This window comes from Megascapheus bottae, chromosome 15 (genome assembly GCF_031878675.1).
Source record: "Megascapheus bottae isolate mThoBot1 chromosome 15, mThoBot2.hap1, whole genome shotgun sequence".
Taxonomy (NCBI): Eukaryota; Metazoa; Chordata; class Mammalia; order Rodentia; family Geomyidae; genus Megascapheus; species Megascapheus bottae.
Window position 1 is genome coordinate 24,275,313 of NC_143523.1, and position 18,885 is coordinate 24,294,197.

The 18,885-nt window shown below is 46.6% G+C and overlaps 1 protein-coding gene across 2 annotated transcripts in view; it reads left to right on the forward strand.

Moving 5' to 3' along the window:
* Positions 1-18,885, forward strand: part of Crtac1 (cartilage acidic protein 1) — a 139,596-nt gene that overhangs the window by 80,049 nt on the left and 40,662 nt on the right. For both annotated transcript variants that reach the window (XM_090346109.1, XM_090346108.1), the window contains exon 3: positions 9,552-9,748. In XM_090346109.1, coding sequence (XP_090202235.1) covers positions 9,552-9,748 — 197 coding nt within the window. The remainder of the gene's footprint in view (positions 1-9,551; positions 9,749-18,885) is intronic.

Sequence of the window (18,885 nt, forward strand, 5' to 3'; positions counted from 1 at the left end):
CTCTTTTCTTTCCATACTCCACATAGAACCTAGGGAGCCAGATAGTTTTCCCACATTCATTGTTTGCTTCTTCTTGTTGCTCGGGGAGGGGGTGGGGGTGGGGAGTGCAGAATGGAGAGACCTTGAGATGTGTCTGGCACAGAGACTTGATAGAGCTAGAGAAGCTCTTCTTCCCATCAGCAGTCCCTGGGGAATGTGTCTGAAAAACATACAGGCCCAATGAGTCACTGTCATCTAGAGACACATCCTTCATCCTTCCAGACGCTTTCCGTTCTAAAGAGGATACACATCTCCTACTTGAAGGTTGCCAACAATAGATTCCCAGCTGTTGGCTCTGGTATAGACATGTGGCCCAAAGTGGACCACTTAGAGCTCATCCTTGGGCCTTGTCACGTTGAAAGAGGAAGCATCGTCCAACTCAATGTGGTGCTAGAGTTGAGATGCTGCCTGACTTCAAACCACGTGCAAAACAATTGTGTGGGGACAAGAGGATGAGAGAACAAGGCCAACAGGTGGAAGAGGAAGAAGGAAAGAAGACAAAGCCCTGGCAACTGTCTAGTTGAGACCTTCATTCCAGTTCCACCAGAGGCCTTGCTATTCCTATAGTTTGGACATCTGAGTCAAAAAAAAATTTTTTTTAACTAGTTCAGGTAGAATATTTGTTACCTAGAATCAAAGAATCCTGGTTAACACAGTCTCCATCCGACCCCTCAGTCCCTCCTATGAGCATTTATGGAATGCCTCCCCACTGCCCCCCTCTTTTCTGAGAATCACTTTGAGCAATGGAATCCTAATCATCCTTATCCACATCATCAACATCAGCAAACATGACAGAGCACTTGCTCTTTCCCAGCATTGCCCAGGCGTGGTGGGAGACACAGCTTCCTGTATTGGTCTCTGCCTTCTGGGTGCTTCTCTGGCATCAAAATATAAGAAATTCCAAGGGCACAGAGCACATGCTGAGCACAGATCTTTTTTAGAACAAGGCATAAATCAATCAGTCTGTGTGCAGTTTTTACAGAGCACAAACACTCATCACTTCAGATTATCCTGACCTTTTAGTACCAAACATCCCTTTCTTGAAAAACCATCTACCCCTCAGGACAAAAGGTTTTGCTCCTTCATCTTAAAGTTACTTTCTTCAATAGAGCACTCTATTTGTGGAGCTTCTTCACTCTAGCCTGCTCCTAAATCAAGATTGAATCTGCTTGCTCTTTTTTTCCTGGGATGCCCTTTTCAACTTTATCCAATTTAGAATGTGTGTCGAGCACATGTGTATACACACACACACACACACACACACACACACACACACACACAAAGGGATCTCCTCCCCAGAGTTCTCATCACAACCAGAAGCAAGGCTCTGCTCCCTTAGAGACACAGGCCTCTAAGACAGATCCTGTTCTAGGATCCAATCTGGCAATCTCCTATTTGAATGACTTCCCATACATTTTCTGATCCTATTTAACTTCAATAGCTTTCAAAGAATTATGCGAAAAGGGAGGGAAAGTGTTATACACATTTCCAAAGAAATAATCCATGCTTAAGGTGCATTCAAAATGGGAAATGTTTTGATATCAAGAAAGAGGAGGAGTTGAAAGACTTTGGTGTCTGGAGGCCTTGTATTTATTTCCCTCCACCACAGACTCTGAACAGACCTTCAGATAGTCTGCAATCCTACTACCAACCCAGCTAGCTCCAAGACTCCATTGCACAGATATACCCACTAGGAAAACAAATGACCAACCTAGAGAATCCCATTGACTGTAGATAATCCTTTTTCTTCCCCTTCAGGGATAAATTCCTCTTTCTCACAGATCTGAGATGACAGATCATTATTATCTGCTTTCTTTTCCAAAACCTATATGGTCTAAAATAAGTTATACACTCCCTGTTCTGTGAGTCAGGAATTCAGTCAAGACGTAACTGGGTAGTTCTCTATATAGCATGAAATTCTGCTGCTTCAAGGTGTCAAATGGGCCAGGGTAAAAGTCCAAGATACGCTCACATAGCTGCTGTTTGGGTTCTCTTCCATAGCACTAGCTTAGTTCCCCCCAGCAGAGGATGGTTTTAAGGTAGCCACAGTTTTTACATGCTGGCTGGCTTTCCCCAGAGGCGGAAGGAAGCTGCATGACCTCTGAACGGAAGGGCCTAGAACTGGCCTAGTATCACTTCCACCATATCCTACCAATCAAGGCAAGTAAAGCTAACCCAAAATGAAGAGAGGAAGAAACAAATTCTACTAGTCAATGAGAAATACATGTAAAAGAAGAAAGCATATGATAGCCATTTTGCCACATTACACCTTTTCCCATTTATCTCACTTGCAAGACTCAGGCCCTTTCATAGTTGATGACCTTGGAAATGGCCACCTAATCTCCAAAGAGACTGTCCATAGAACACAGCTATCTTAAACAACTTTTCTTTTTTCTCCCAAGGGTTATCCTGCCTCACAATCTCTGTCCTAACATTCAGCATCACATTTATAGTCAAACTTGACGTTTCTGAAGCCAGTATATCTCCTGAAATTCATTTTTACTAAGTTGTTTTCTAATTAATTATTTGTTCTATTGTGGTAAGTACCACCTAAAACTTGAAATGCTCTCATAAGGCTGACATCCCTTTAGAGTTTAAACCAAAGGTTAGCAATCTTTGATAATAAAAATCCAGAGAGTAAATATTTTCAGTTTGGGGAGGGCCATGTGGTGATTATTGTTACGATTAATAACTGTCATTTAGCAAAAGCAACTATAGATGGTATGTAATTAAACAGGCATGTCCATATTCCAATGAAATTTTATTTATAAAAACAGGCAATTGGCCAGATTTTGCTCTCAGACCACACTTTATACCAAGGAATAAGTTTGTCTTTCAGTTTGCATGAACAATTAGCTGTCATAAATTCACTTTTACCTGAAACTCAGTTTTAAACATATAAATTTATGATGGTATTGAAGAAACCAGAAGTCACAATAACACATTGTAATCCCATCCATTGAGAGACTGAGGCATAAGAAACAAAAAGTTCAAGGTCAGTCTGGGCTACACAGAAAGTTCTGTCTCAAGAAAAGGGCGAATATAGGAAGAAAGAGTAAAAATAGGGGAAAGAAGGGAGAGAAGGAGGAGCAGAGAGAGTTAAAGAGGAGTTGTGAAAACACAACACATATTTTTAACTCCTTCGAGGAAATGCCCGCAAGTAGTCACCAGATGGGATTGTTTCTCTGTGATAATATCTGCAAGTCCTGTTAACATGCCATAATTTGAACTCTTTCCATTTGTCTCTGCATGTCTACAGATGCCCTTCTTTGTCCATGTGTCTCTACAGGAGCACCTCTTTAGCTGTGTTTCCCTGTTTATAGACTGATTCACTGCCTCTCATTTCGACCTTTGTGTATTTATGTCTTCTTTGTGTCTCTATGCTGAATTGTTTATACAAATACACGTTTGTCTACCCTGCCTCTCTCCTAAATATATATTACGCATATATACTTTGTTCTTTCTCCTTTGCATGAAAATTTTCCCTGTTCTTGAGTTTTCAAAATGGATATTTTTATATGTCTTTCAGAGCTTAGATAGGTAACAAATGAAGTTCCTATGTTTGCAAGTAAGATATCATATTATAAACTACTTAGCCTAACACCTGGTATATAGTAGGTATTCAATGATTACATCCTTTTATCTGCCCTACCCTTACGTGACTGTATGTGATTTTTTCATAGCACTCAACAGTTCTCAGCAAAAAAAAAAAAATGCTATTCCTCTGCACTGATCTATAATATGCAGTTATTCTCCCTCAACTAAGCCAGGGTATGGTTCTCCATATGCTCTTTGGCATTGTGTCGTGTGTGTTTGGGAATTAGCAAAATTAGAGGAACACAGCCCCAACAGGAAACTAATGGCATAGTGCACCCTTTGTTCAGCCACCTCGAGATGATCTTGTGCCTTCTCTAGCTTTCTCCAGCAACTCTGCAAGTGTTTTTTGAGCTCTCCATTTGCACTGAAGGTGGAAGAAAAATCAAACAGGCTTGTGTTTTACTGGGAGAAACAGGCAAATCAGTGAAGAAAATCACAGGAAGCCAGATGCAGAGACTGGAAGACCAGGGAGGGAGGTGATCTCTGAAGAGTTCCCTTTTAAGATGGGACCTAAGCGATGAGAAGAAGCTAGCTGTGGAACCCAGCAGAAGGGGAGGGGAGGGGAATTCACTAGTCAGAGAGCTCTGCCCTGCAAGTGTCCTGGGCTGAGATCATGCATGCAAGGCATTGAAGGCTGGGGGCCCAGGCCCCCTGACCAAGAATGCTAACACAGTGAAACACATCCAAGGGTTTTAGACAAAGGAGACTGGCATGATCTGACCTATGTGTTAAAAAAATGAATGGGGAGATTAGATCAGTGAGGAAACAGAAAGGAGGTTCCCCAGAGAGGGTGGCCATTGGAGAGAAGAAAGCCGAGTTGAAATATTTTCTGAGGTAGAAATGACATGATGGGCTGATGAATTAGATTAAAAAAAAAAAAAAACAAACCAATGGGGAGGGATAATGCCAGGCTTCTGGCTTTAGTTCCCGGGTACCCATTTTGGGGAAAGGAGGGGTGGAGCAATCAATAGTTCCATTTTGGACATTTTTCCATCAGAGATGGCTTTGGAACGTGCAGGGGAGATGTCAGGTAGGCGGTCAAATATATGAGTCTGAGTTTGGGCTGGGAATTCAGGCTAGAGATATAAATTTGGGAGCTGTCAGTCATGGGAATGGATATTATGGGCTGGCAAAAAGGGAGAGAAAAGAGGGCTCAGGGCTAGACTAGGAGACACGAGCATCCAGAGGATGGGAAGGAAGGACCTTCAACCAGACAAGGGTGACATCCTAAAGCTCAGCAAGAAAGGTCTCCTGGAAGGAAGCTGAGAGGCAGAGGCAAAGAGAGTGGGATGATGTACGGCTAAGAGGTCAAAGGTGACTTGGACAGAAAGGCCCTACGTGTGGCCACTGAGAGAGGATTACAGATGACAGAAGCAATAGCAGCCTTGGGGAAATTGGAAGCAGAAGTTGGATAGGGGTGAGAAATGGGTGATAGGAAGCAGAAGTTGGATAGGGGGTGAGAAATGGATGATTGGAGAATAAAGCCAAATCTTTTGAGAAGATTGGTTATCAAGTAGAATAAAGAATTAGACCTCATCCCGACAAATTCAAAAAATGAAAATAAAAACACTACTCATTTTTTTTGCCAGTCCTGGGCTTGAGCTCAGGGTCTGAGCACTGTCCTTGGATCTTTCTCAAGGCTAGAGCTCTACCACTTGAGCCTCAGCACCACTTCCGGCTTTTTTCTATGTATGTGGTACCGAGGAATCGAACCCAGGTCTTCATGCATGCTAGGCAAGCACTTTAACCACTAGACCAAACTCCTGGCCCCACTACTCATTTTTTTAAAAAGAATTTGATCTATAGAAGATGAGTAACCAAGGAGTGTTTGGGGAGAAGGTACTAGAATGTGTGTGAAATGAACAAAATGATCTCTAGAGAGTAAGAGGTCATGCCTCGGGTTTGTTGTGTGTGTTTTATAAGAGTGATGAGAACATGTAAGTGTGTAACTCTTCACAGTTTACCAAGTGTTGTCACATACACCCTCACAGTTCATTGTCACAGCCATCCTGTGAGGTATATAGCAGCTCTGAGCTTGGGGGAAGAAGTAACAAGTTCCAAGGCAGGACCTGGCAGGACCAGGGCCCCACACCCAGGCTGCTATTGGCCTGACCCCAGCTGGCTCATCCTTTTATATGAGAAACTATAGCTACCTTTCAAAAACACAAGGTTTTGCCCTACTTACTGGCTGGCTCCATTCTGCAACCTGAGGCCTCTGGATTCCTACAAGGACTCTGCAGTCTCTATCAGGTGATAAAGAAAAGGAACATGTGAACCCCAAAAGTCTCCTTGTCAATTCCCCAGGCTCCTCAAGGTAGAGACTGGTCCCACAGAGTGACTGTGGGGAAGTCACCTCCTCACCCCTGTGCCCAGGCTCCACGCCTATAAAACAGGCATGCCAAAAGGACCCACATGCTGGGGTTGCCAGCATGGCTGTGGGCTCAGTACGGTGCTGGAGTACCACTCTCCTAAGGCTGCTGTGGTTATTTTAATTCACTTCCTCCTTCCCTCATTCTTGAATCCAACCTTTGTAAAGAAGCAACTCCCGCTGTGTGTGGCTCTAGGCACAGTGCATACCCAATCTCTCTACATGCTTCCTGGGATCCAGAGTGTGTGTTTAATGAGGGGAGAGAAGCTGGAACACAGACACCTCCACCTCCATCCTTCCAGGAGCAAATGAAGTGCAAGCACCATGGGTATCCAGAGAGAAGGTCGAGTCCAGCAGGCAGGCAAGCAGGCAGGTAAACGGGAGCTTGGATAATAGGGAGAACAATTTCTATGGAGGGGTGGCTGCTGTTGAGCAAAGACACAGGTGCAGTAGAAAGAGCAGCACATCTTCAGGGGCTGGCAAGGAGACAAAATGGAGCACCAGCTTCCTGGAAGGAGCAAGGGAGGGGCTTTTCCCTGGGGAAGACTAAGGGCCTCTGGGTGGAGGGAACAGCTGATTATTCCAGGCACTGCCCTCTGGCCTTGTTCCCTGATTGTCCAGAATCTTATTGATGCCATTGCATTGGTTTTCATGTCTCTTGTCCCCAGGAGAGTAGGAAGTGGAGGGGAAGCGGTGAGGGGCAGACAGAGTGTCAGACCTCGTCCCAGTTTGGGGACCTCCTTGGCCTGTGTCCTAGAAGATTAAAGAATTTGACCCAGTCTAGCAACTTTAGCCCATGACCATAGCAGGATTAAAGAGTTTGACCCAGCCTAGCAACTTCAACCCATGACACACCAGCAGGGGGTGCTGGAGAACTAACATTCCAAGTTCTTCCAAGAAAAGATGGGATGAGCCATCTTCTCCCTCAAGACCTCTACTAGGAGGAGAGAAAGCCGAGTGTACCCCAGCCACCTGGAGTTAACTGAAAGGATTTTCCTCTAAAATGTGGGGAGGCCATGCCCCTCCCATCCTGCTGGGTGGCTGGCTCCAGACTTGGTGAAGATTTCTCCAGAGGCTCAAGGGCAGGCAAGCATCTGCACTGGACCTAATATCTTGTATTATGGAATGGGATGCATACAATAGAATATGCCAACATAGAAATGCCATGTTGGCAACCAACTGGTCCCAGAGGAATTGTCCCATATCCATACTTGTCTGCCCATGTAGTGACAATCTCCTCTAGTCCCAACTCTCTCATCTTGTAGAGAAATAGTCTAGAGAGAGAAACTTACCAGCCCAAGGGTACCAGCCTAATTTTTGGCAGCACTCGAACCTTTAAGAAGCAAAGAAAAGCTATGTACTGGTGGATCCCACCTGCAATACTAGCAACTTGGGATCATGATTCTAGGCTTTCTCAGATAGCAAAGTCCTTAGGACTCCATCTCCATGGAAGAAGCTGGGCATGATGACATATACCTGTTATCTCAGCTATGACAAAAAGCATAAAATAGGTGGATCAAGATCCAGTCATGGGCTGGGAATGTGGCTTGGTAATAGAGTGCTTGCCTAGGATGCATGAAGGCCTGGGTTTGATTCCTCAGTACCACATGAAGAGAAGAAAAAAGCTAGAAATGATGCTGTGGTTCAAGTGATAGGGTGCTAGCTTTGAGCAAAAGAAGCTTAGGAACAGTGCCCAGTCCCTTAGTTCAAGCCCCAGGACTGGCAAAAAAAAAAATTAGGCATGGGCCTGGGGAAAATAAAGCTAGACCCTATTTCAAAATAACCAGTGTAGGGCCGGGAGTTTGGCCTAGTGGTTAAAGTGCTTGCCTAGCATGCATGAAGACCCAGGTTCGATTCCTTGGTACCACATACATAGACAAAAGCTGGAAATGGTGCTGAGGCTCAAGTGGTAGAGTGCTAGCCTTGAGAAAGTCCAAGGACAGTGCTCAGGCCCTGAGCTCAAGCCCAGGACTGGCAAAAAAAAAAAATAACCGGTGTAAAGAGCTGAAGATATATAGCTCCAGGGTAGAGTGCCTACCTGGCAGGTGCAAAGCCATGAGTTCAAATCCCAGTATCCAAAAAAAGCAGCAAAGAAGATCAAAGAAGAGAAAGTCCTTTAAACACTGTAAAGTCCTGTCAAAATGTAGGATTATCATACTTTTTCAGGTCATTATTTTGGGAGAAAAAAAACTGAGAAGAGTACTTGTAGGATTGAGAATGCTAGAATCACAGGCAGTGTGGAAAGAACACAAGATCTGGACCCTGGAGACATAATTAGACACCTCTTACTGCCACTTACGAGCTTTGTAATGTTGGACCTCACTTTGCCTCTCTGACCCTCAGTTTCTTTTTCTAGAAAATGCCCTATGTACTTACTTTCTGAGAGTGTATGGGGCTAAGTAAAATAATGCATCCAAGTACCCTTCACAAGACTAAGCACTCTGAATACAGTGGTCTTAAGAAGCAGGCACAGTGGTGATGGAAGAGCAAGGCTTTCAGGACTTCCCATCCTAATACCTGGAGACAGCTGGAATCCCTTCTTTTCTCCTGCTTGGTGTTCCTCTAAAGGCAAGGCCACACCCTTGACATGAAGCATTCAGACACACTTTGTCGTGGTGTGTAAGGTGTGCCTGACAGTGTGCCGACTCAGGTCCTTTCTGCCCATGAGTTCCATCTCTCCTTTTACACTGTAGGTGCCAAAAGGCATCCAGATAGCTTCCCCACATCCCTCACATCCCTCCCCTCCACTCCCACTTCACTGGCATCTGCATTTTAGTGACAAAAGAGGAGGCTAGGTTGGATCTGACTCTGGACAGGAAGAAGTGATTTCTCTCAAAGAGAACTCACGAAGAGAGCTTTCCTCACCGTTCACTCCTATCCTGGGAAGGGCACTCAAACTGAACTGCAGTCTCCTTCATGAGCCTCATCCATAAATGGGTGAATAATACAGTGTTCCATGCCATCTCCTTTGATGGGTTATTACATATAAATCAATAAGGTAGGGGCCGGGAGTTTGGCCTAGTGGTAGAGTGCTTGCCCAGCATGCACAAAGGCCCAGGTTCAATTCCTCGGTACCACATACATAGAAAAAAGCCGGAGTAGTGCAAAGGCTCAAGTGGTAGAGCTCTAACCTTGAGAAAATCCAAGGACAGTGCTCAGGCCCTGAGCAAAAGCCCCAGGACTGGCCAAAATAAATAAATTAATAAAAATAAATCAATACGGTCACCCATGTGAATAGGACAAAATGAGTATCGGGGAAGTTCTAGTGTCTTCAGCCAGGCCCTTGGTAAGGAGTTGTCACTGGTTGTCCATCATCCTGCTCCTTATAGATGTCCCACAGGGGTACAGTGACTCAGACCTTGCCCACATCTATATCTGATCTGGGACACTCACCCAGCATCCAGGGACTCATACACCCTTTCAGGTAAGATGTCTGGGACTGAGCCACTCCACCACTCATGTGGACTCTGTTCCCATTGCTCTGCTCCAGTGGTCTGGATGGGCCCAGCTGCTCCTCCCCAACATCTCCTTCCTGATCATTCTCCAGGTATAATGGCCCCAACCTTGTTCTGAAGTATGACCGGGCCCAGAAACGGCTGGTGAACATCGCTGTTGATGAACGCAGCTCACCTTACTACGCCCTGCGGGACCGGCAGGGAAATGCCATCGGGGTCACGGCCTGTGACATTGACGGGGACGGCCGTGAGGAGATCTACTTCCTCAACACCAACAACGCCTTCTCAGGTGAGGGCCGGGATGTTGGGCCTGCTTTCTTTCTTCCTCCTCCCAACACCTTATGTCCAGGCCACTGTCACTGACTGCCACACACAGTCCCCACTGCCTCTAAGAATTCTGTGTCCCACAAAGATACCACAGTGCTTCCCTCTTTTCCTGCAATACATAGTTCTGTCCCCCAGGCCCAGAGCCAGGAGGGAAAAGTATGCATAGAGGCCCATTTTCCCCATTAGGCTCAGTGTCCTCTTCATTCCCCCCTCCTGCCCCCCCAAGTCCTATGGGGGTTTATAGAGTCACCCCTACTTAATTATGGAGCCAGCAGACACCCCAGGACATACCCTCCATGCTGCTCCATGGGGCCTTTCCCAAGTGCTGTGAATCCTTCAGTGATTTGCCCCGTCCCTGTCGCCACACAGGTGTGGTCAGATTCTTGCCTGTCCTCTACTGCATGCCACACAGGTGCCAGATGACAGGGAGAGACAGGGACAGCTGAGGGTCTGAGAAAGGCAGACCCTCAGTTCATGGAAGCCTCCAGTACATCTCATACTGTGGTAATTCTAGTAACCCACGATCCTCTCCCCCCCCACCCCCGCCAGGGTCAGGGGGATCTGATCCCTGGCATTCTGCCACACAACCAGGCCACCATGATACTGCTGGTCCAGGGACTGTTCTGAGCACAAGTTTGTGGGGGCTGTGTTCTTAGGACCCTATAGGAATGGCCTTCACTTTAGCAGGCTCTGGTCAGGCCTGAGAAGATGTGAGAGTCAGAGGTAGAGGGTGACCTTGATCTGCAGCCCTAACATCTGTCACAAGTCCTAGGGCATGATGGCATGATAGTCCCTAGAGATGAACTTCTTCCAGATGGCAACAGGCCCTTGAGTTCACTCTGGATCAGGTCCTGGGGCTTAGACTTAAGCCCTCGTACCTCCTGAATTGCTGGCTTGCTGGCTCTGGGGACACCCTTTCTGCACCTACTTACACACACACACACACACACACACACGCACGCACACACACACACACACACACACACACACACACACACACACACACACACACACACACACACACACACTGGCTTTCCCAGCTTGGCCAGTTGTGTGGACAGAAGAGGAAGAGGTTGGGGCCTGTGCCAGGGGCGGGGGTGGGCAGTGTTGGTTGGCTGGAAGCCAGCTGTGTGCAGCCAAGACACAATGAGCCACAGCCCCAAGTGGTGTTTTATAGGTTTTCATCTCATCTTGCCACCAAGTGAGGCCTGAGAGATGGTAATTATCCCTACACAAATATCAGGGCATGATTACCCAGCTGGATTTACTGCCCTCTCTCCAACCAAGCCAAGATTGGATCAGGACACAATTAATTGATGGGCTGATCAACTCTTTCATGTGGGGCAAGGTCAGGAAGGGAGCAGCATCAGGGGATGCCGGCAGAAAACTGAGTTCCCAGGAAGGCTCTGGATAACCAGGTGGCAGGACCAGGAGCAACTGTCCACTGTGAGCTCAGCTGGCAGGGTGCCAGAGGAAAGGACAGCCCCCCTCCCCCTGTCTCGCTTGTCAAGCACACAGAGCACCCATGTGAGACCCCAGAGGCTGAACCTCCTGTGCTTGGAGAGCTCCATAGTGAAGCCACCAGCAGTTTCAGCCTGGACTGTGACCCTACCGGCCTTGGACTCTGAGCTCTGGTACTGGCCATTTGGAGACTCATCAATGACCCTAGCCAGACCTCGACTATCTGAGGAGCTCAATTAAAATTGGTTCAATGAGTCCCAGAAAGAACAGAAGCTGAGCTTCTGTCCTGAGAGGCAGCTCATGTTAGAGGTAGGCAGGTCCCATAGAGGCCCCCAAAGACCCAGGGCTGCTGAAATGGAGGCATAGTGCTCACCTGGCGGGACTGGGCTGCCCTCAGGGCTTGGCCAGAGACAACAGTGTCCAGCCAGCCACAGCCCCAGCTGTGTACCTCCTGGTGACCTTCTGCAGATTTGCAGGATGGGTGTGGGTCTGAGTTAATTTTTCAGTTGAGCGGCTTGATTGATTCACAGACCAGGCGCAGGGTGGGGAGCCAGGACGTGTGCTGTGTCAGCACTTGGGTGGTCCAGCTGGCACAGCACGTAGCCATTGCTCCTCTACCCTTGGTGGGAGATCCTGAGAGCGTGTCCAGGAGCTATAGAAGAACAGTCCTCTTCCTTCCCCCAGCCAGACGGGGCTCTTCCAGGGATTCTGGAATATTCCACAAAGACTGTCATATCCTGTGGAGGTCAGTCATACAAATAGCTCTAGCACTTACGTACTGGGTAACCTTGGACAAGACCCTTGACCACTCTGGTAGGATATCTTTTTCCTTGCTTTATGGATAAGATGGTTGAGACCCAATTTCAAAACCTCAGCTCCTGTCAGTAGCTCCACAGACCACTATAGGGCGTCACCTGTAAGATGGTCTGCTCTAGCCCTCCAGAAGTGACCCCATGGCCTCTCTGATCTTCTTCCCTTCACATTTCTACCTAAGGCTGTCAAATTTGCCATTCCCCTGCCCAAAATGCTGTTCCTACTGATCTTCTCAGGGCTCAGCTGAGGTGTCCTCAAGCACCCTGTCTAAAAACACATCCTACTAATGACCTTTGCCCTTATCTGGGCCTATTTTTCTTTGTGAGACTGACCCCTGTTTAAGCAGAAATAGCAACTTGATCACTACTGCACTTCAGGACCCAAAGAAATGCCTATCACTTGGCAAGCATCAAATATACATTTATGAATGAACATCTTGGATTTTGAATGAAAAGAATATATTAGGACACCTAGAACTTAATCCATACTCTAAACAATAGTTACAATTCTGGGGCTATGTAAAACCCAGTGGATAAGTGTCTTGGACAGGGCTTTCCTCTAGAATTATAAGAACAAAAGGACAAACAGGTTATACTGCAAACAAGGTACTGCTGAGATGAGAACAAGTGGGAACAGTCAAGGGGAAGGGACTGGAAAGAGGATATAGGAATGGGAAAGGAAGAAGACTGACCACAATCCCAGAAAAGCCAAGGCCAGGAAAATCTCCTTATGATTTAACTAAATCACAAGCAAAATACCAGCCCAGTTATTTCCGCTAATGACACTGTGGTCCATCCAGACAGAAATGTGTACAGGAGAAGGGGGTTGAGAGGCAGATGGCTGCTCCACCCACCATACTCTGGAACTGAGGACCCCTTGCTGCGCCTGGACAGAGCCATCCTGCAGCAGTCTCCACTGGCTCACCCTGGTTGTTCCACTTCAAAACTCTGAATGAGAGTACAAGCTGTGGATGGCTCCACATGAACCATGTAACTCCTACCACCACCCTCCTGTCTAACAAATAGGAGCCTCACCATTCTGCTCTTTGCATCTTCAGTAAATTCTGGATAGCATTTTATAGCAACATATAGAAAGCTTCATTTTTTAAGGCTGTATAATATTCTAGTTTATAGATTGGACTCATTGAATGAGTCCTCTATATGAGAACATTTAGATTGCTTGTAATCCTTTCGCTGTCTCAAAGAATGCTGCTAAATGAATAAGCTTCTGCAGTAAGGCATGTCCCATGATTGCAGGGATATTTGCAAGACAAGTTCAAAGGAATGGAATAGTTATGTCCAAGGAATATGTTTTTCTAGTGTCCATATTAGAACTTGATCTTAGGGCCTACATGCCATACCTTAGCTTTTACACTCAAGCCTGGTACTCGATCATTTGAGCTACAGCTCCAATTCTGGACTTTCCTGTCCAGATCAAAATGTGATCCTTAGATCTCACCCTCTAGAGTAGCTAGGATTATAGATGTGGGCCACCAGCTCCTGACATAGGTAGTTCTGAAGTGCCAGATTCTCCTCTCATTATAAACCATCAGCTCCTTTCTGGTGCATGGTAGGCAAACACTTCCCAACATTTCCCATCACACATTCCATCAATTTTTTTTATTTACTATTTGCCAAAAAAATTGATTTCCAAGTGCACTTTTAATTTTCATTTGTTTTAAATGAGTGAGGCTGAGAATATTTTTATATATTTGGATCTCTTATCTGTTCCTAGCCTTTGCCCATTTTTTTTCTATTGACTATTGGTCTTTTTCTTATTGATCTGGAACACCTCTTTACAAATTAGGGAAATTAGCCCTTTGTCTGAAACCCAAGTTGCAGATAGTTTTCCCTTGTTTGTCATTTTTCTTTTGTCTGTGTTCATGGCAGTAATGTGAGAAACTTCCATTTTTATGGACTTTTGGATTTATGACTCTTTTCTTTTACAGCTTCTGGGCTGTGTGTCATACCTACAGAGGCCATCTGCAGGGGCTTTGTTAATCTCTTGGAAAACAGACAGGGTCAGTCACTGTGCTAGAGAGAAAAAGGGGATCCTAGCGGTTCGGACTTTCTGCCTCTTCTGCTTACACAACAGCCAGGCCCTCTGCCCTCCAGAGGAGTCTCCTTCACCCTGGCCCAGACCCAAGGCTCTGTGTCTTGCTTCTCAAAGTGTGCTGTATTGGCTGGAAGCTTTGGAATCAGCTGGAAGTTCAAAGAAATGCTGGCTCTCAGGCCCCACACCTACTGGGCCAGAACCTGTACTCTAATTTCCAAGGAGTTTTCTGTGCTCAGTAAAGTTTTATGCACTGCCTGTGACACCCCCATTCTAAGAGTCTCTAGGCTCTGAAATGCATGCTTGGGTCCACTGATTATTTTTCCCCAAACGGATTACCAGATGGGGAGAGAAATCACTTGGAACACAAATATTCAGATTTTCAGCAATAGCTACAATGGAGAAGAGGAGATTACTGAGGCTCCCCATCCTGTGACCCCCACTTCCCTGTGCCTCAGCACCATACATGGCTGGTGAGCTATAAGGATAGAGCAGCATGATCAAGGGCATGAGACCCCAAAGAGGTCACCCTAGCTGTAACACCAGTAGAGGAGTTTTGCAGCACTGGAACACTGTTGAAAAGACTGAACACTGGTAGCTCACATCTGTAATCATAGCTACTCAGGAAGCTGGGATCTGAAGATCCCAGCTCAAGCCATTCTAGGCTAAAAAAAATGCAAGACATTCTTATAGACAATTGACTGACAAAAAGCCAGAAGTGAGCTAGTTGCTGGTGACTCATGCCTGCAATCCTAGCTATTCAGAAAGCTGAGATCTGAGGATCAAGGTTAGAAGCCAGCCGGGGAAGAAACAGCCCTGAGACTCTTATCTCCAAATGACCACAAGTAGAGCTTTGCAAGCTCAAGGATAATGTCCAGGCCCAGCCTTACGTGAAAATGCTAAGCAAGAGTGTGGGGCCCTAAGTTCAAGCCCCAGAACCGGCAAAGAGAACTAGGGGGTAGGGAAGGAAAGCACTAACCCTGAATAGCTAGCTGTCCTGCAACCTAAGACATATGAATGGGCCTTCCTGGTGAGTTCTGTGGAGGGCACTAAAGGTGCCAATGTAGGGGGAGTGGAGAGGTGCTGCCATGGGGACAGGGGAGCTCGGCTTCATTCTTCACAAAAGTATCTTTTGCCTGAACTAGTTCTTTCTAGTGGTGGTCCCTGAAGCCACCACTGCGCTACTAGCTATCCATTGACTAAGCCTTGTAAAGCATCCTACACTTAATGCCACAGCTGACTCCTGGAATGTGGCTCCTTGAACACCTGCCTGGTCATGTCATCCATTTCCTGGAGAAGGCAGAAATGGAGGAGGAGGATTGCAATAGTGTTATGATTTATTGAATTAATCCTGTGACACGCATTGATTTAAGCACTTTACATGCATTATCTAATTTAATCCTCACAATGGCTTGAAGAAGAGGTAGCCATTCTCATCCTTCCCCATTTTGATATTTTTGTCTGGTTTTGTTTGGGGCAGTGCTCAGTGAGTACTGGGCTTCATGCTTGCTAGGCAAGCTCTCTACCACTTGGACCATGCCCCTAGCCCTTTTTGTTTCCATTTGTGCTTTAGGTGGAGCCTCAAAGATAGGTTAGCCTCAGACCAGTCCTTGGTACCTCAGACTCCCAAATAGCTGGGGTACAGGCGTGTGCCACTGCATCTAGCAGTGCACGTTTTGAGATAGAACCTTGCTTACTTTTTGCTCTTCTATCCTTCTAGCTGTACTTCCCAAGTAACTTGGATTACAGGTATGAACCACCACACTTGACCCTCATTATCCTATTTTACCCAAGGTCTGCCAGGATGAGATGTTACTGGTCGCTTCCCCAGTGCTAATGTTTCATAGAAATCTCCATGCCCTACATTTCCTAGACATGCCTCTGTGACACCTGTGCCTTCCATAGGCCCCCTGCCCTGCCCCTTAAACATCCTCCTGTTTCTCCCACCATTCAAGACAGCCTCTCTCCCCTGCCCCTAAAATCCCTTCCAGATCACTCTCTCTGCCCTGGTGAGAGACTCCAGGGCAGGGTGCAGTAGGCTAGGCTACACACTGACATGGGCCAAGGGCCAGTGCTGGGTGTTTATTGCCTGTGCCATCGACCCACACAGCTCGCTGTTTATCTGTCTTCCTGACACACCTAATTACCCAGGTTGCAGCTGCCAGCGCGTTTGCTCTTCCTAAATCAAAGGGCTCCCATCCCTCCTGTCGCCCAGGCCTCTGGGCCTCTGCCTGCAGAAGGGCTGCCATTGATTTTGCCGTTCCCATTTATGATCTACAAGGCTCTGCATCGCTGTTGCACATTTTACCTTAATTAGTTTATTCTTCTGGACGCCCCTGGTGAGTTCAGAAGCCAGGAAGCTGACAAGGGGGAGAGGCCAACAGCACACAGCACCCAAACTCCAGTGACTGCAAAGCCCAGAGCCTGCTTGAGGATCAGCACCCTGGACAGTGACCTGCCAAAGTAGTGCTGGTTCAACAGGGTGCTTGCTGGAAGATGGCCTTCCAGAAGGGATTCAGTTTTGTGGGGTTTCCCCCCTGTTTTATCAAACTTCCTTGGGAGTTACGTTTAGAAAGAAGTAATCTAAATGTAAATCTAAAGCTTATTAGTAGACAGATCTAGTAAAATTAAGTAGACACTTTATTGTGGACTTTTCAAAGTTTAAGATAGTTGATGTCTGTTGAAAATCTCCCCAAGAGCTGGGCAAGTGTGATGTCTTTCCTAAACTCAGATGACCTGGAGGATCCTTTCTCCAGACAGCTCAGCAAGACCAGGGTTCCAAAAAGCACACTTTGGGAAATGTTGCCATCAGTAATCAGTAAGAACTGGAAAGGAGATATTCTCTCTTCTTATGTAGTTGAGGCAGGAGCTTGGTGGCTTTGAAAATTTTCCCACTGAACTCAGAGGTACCTGGCAGAGTCCCATAGCTGTTTTCTCACCCTGGCCCAGGCTTTCATGAAGTGAACCTGGTTGTATTTCAGAAAGGAAACTGACCAGCTAAGGGGGCCCTGGTTTCACCAAGGTGAGTAAGGCCAGAGAAATAAAGCCTTGGGCGCTATCCTCAGGGTCCTTGGTCACCCAGAAGAGATGACAAGCCTGTCACTTCACTGTCAATAAGTCCAAGCTCCTTCACAGACTTAAAACCCAGAATGCTCTAGAAGCCACAAGTGCTGTTTTTAGAGTTTGTGGGAAACTCAGTGGATAACAAAAACCTGTCCTGAGCTGATGTGAGCTATTTATAAACTTTATTTATCCCACTTAATGTGAATATTCATGTTTCACTGCAGAAATATTAATGTGTTTAATTATGGGGTGCCGCCCCCAGTCCCTGCTGGGGGTGTTATGTAATCAACAGTGTGTGCACAGTGTTACCTTTTTAAACTATGAAAGGAAAAAATTGAGATTTCTGAACACATCAGGCCCTCAGGGACTGCAGGGGTGGGGGAGCTGTAGGCCTGCTAGGGTGTAAAGCTGGCACTGTGCTCTCTCCCACCCTGCCTAGCCTATGACAGGCTGTGTGTGACACTGGTTCAGGGACCACTCCTATTCAAAACTCTCAGATAAGAAAACCAAGACCAGAATTTTTGTTGGTTGTAAGACTTGAAGTCTGGGCCTGGGTGTTGTCTCTGAGCTCTTCAGCTCAAAGCTACCAACCTACCCCTGGAGCCACAGTGCCACTTCTGGTTTTCTGGTGATTAATTGGAGGTAAGAGTCTCATGGGCTTTGTAGTGCCCAGACTGGCTTTGAACTGCAATCCTCAGATCTCATCCTCCTGCATAGCTAGGATTACATTGCATGAGCCACTGCACCCAGCTAACCAGAATTTTTTAAAAGGAATTTACCATTGCCTCAGTTTCCCCAAGCATACTTGTCAAGCCACAACTCTGTGTAGAACTGACGTTCCATCCCCTCAGAAGCTCCACCTCCACCCACCCTGCAGGGACCCAGGATCTGTTCCCCAGCCTCCTGAAGGGCTTTCCCATCATGGGGCCAGGGCCTCAGCATCCTTGTGGCAGGCGGCCACAGGAGGACTCTGCTGTGGATGTCAGATTCTGCTGTTAAGCCAGTTCCAGTCTCCACTGATGATGCATCAGGCCTCTTGGACCCCTTGGTCTCTGAACCCAAATGAAACCTCTCAGAAAGCAAGTATTTTTTGTCCTGGCCTGAGCCACCTAGAATGTTGTGTATTCATGCTCTCCCTTGCACACTCACATTCATACCTACGCTCTCTGCATCACTTACCCTTTACCATGCCTCAGTGACACACACACACTTGTCACGCACCGGTTCTCAATCCCACTCACTACTCCTCTCACCTTAGTCCTCCTTACTCTTGTGCCTTTGCTCATATACCTTTAGCTCACTCACATTCACAACACTCTCACCAAACCCCTGCAGTGTAGAGCTGGGGGCTCTGAAAGACCTTGGAGAGTAGCTTATCTATAAAATGGGAAAAAATCATTTTTGTCTAATAATAGCTACCATTTGGGGGGGGAACTGTGCCAGATCTTTACTGTGTCGCCTCTCATCTAGCTCTCAGAAACCTTGCATGTAGACATAATTACCATCCCAGCTCACAAACGAGAACACTGAGGTTCCACTGTGCTAAGCAACAGTGTAGAATCTAGGTAGGAGATTGTAGCTGGGGCTCACTAACTCCAAACCCCAAGTTCATAAACCAAAGACTCTCATGGAGAGTCCCTCCCCGCAGCCGCCTATGGACTCTCAGAAGACATGTCCAGAAGTCAGAACCAAGGCTGGTCCATAACTACT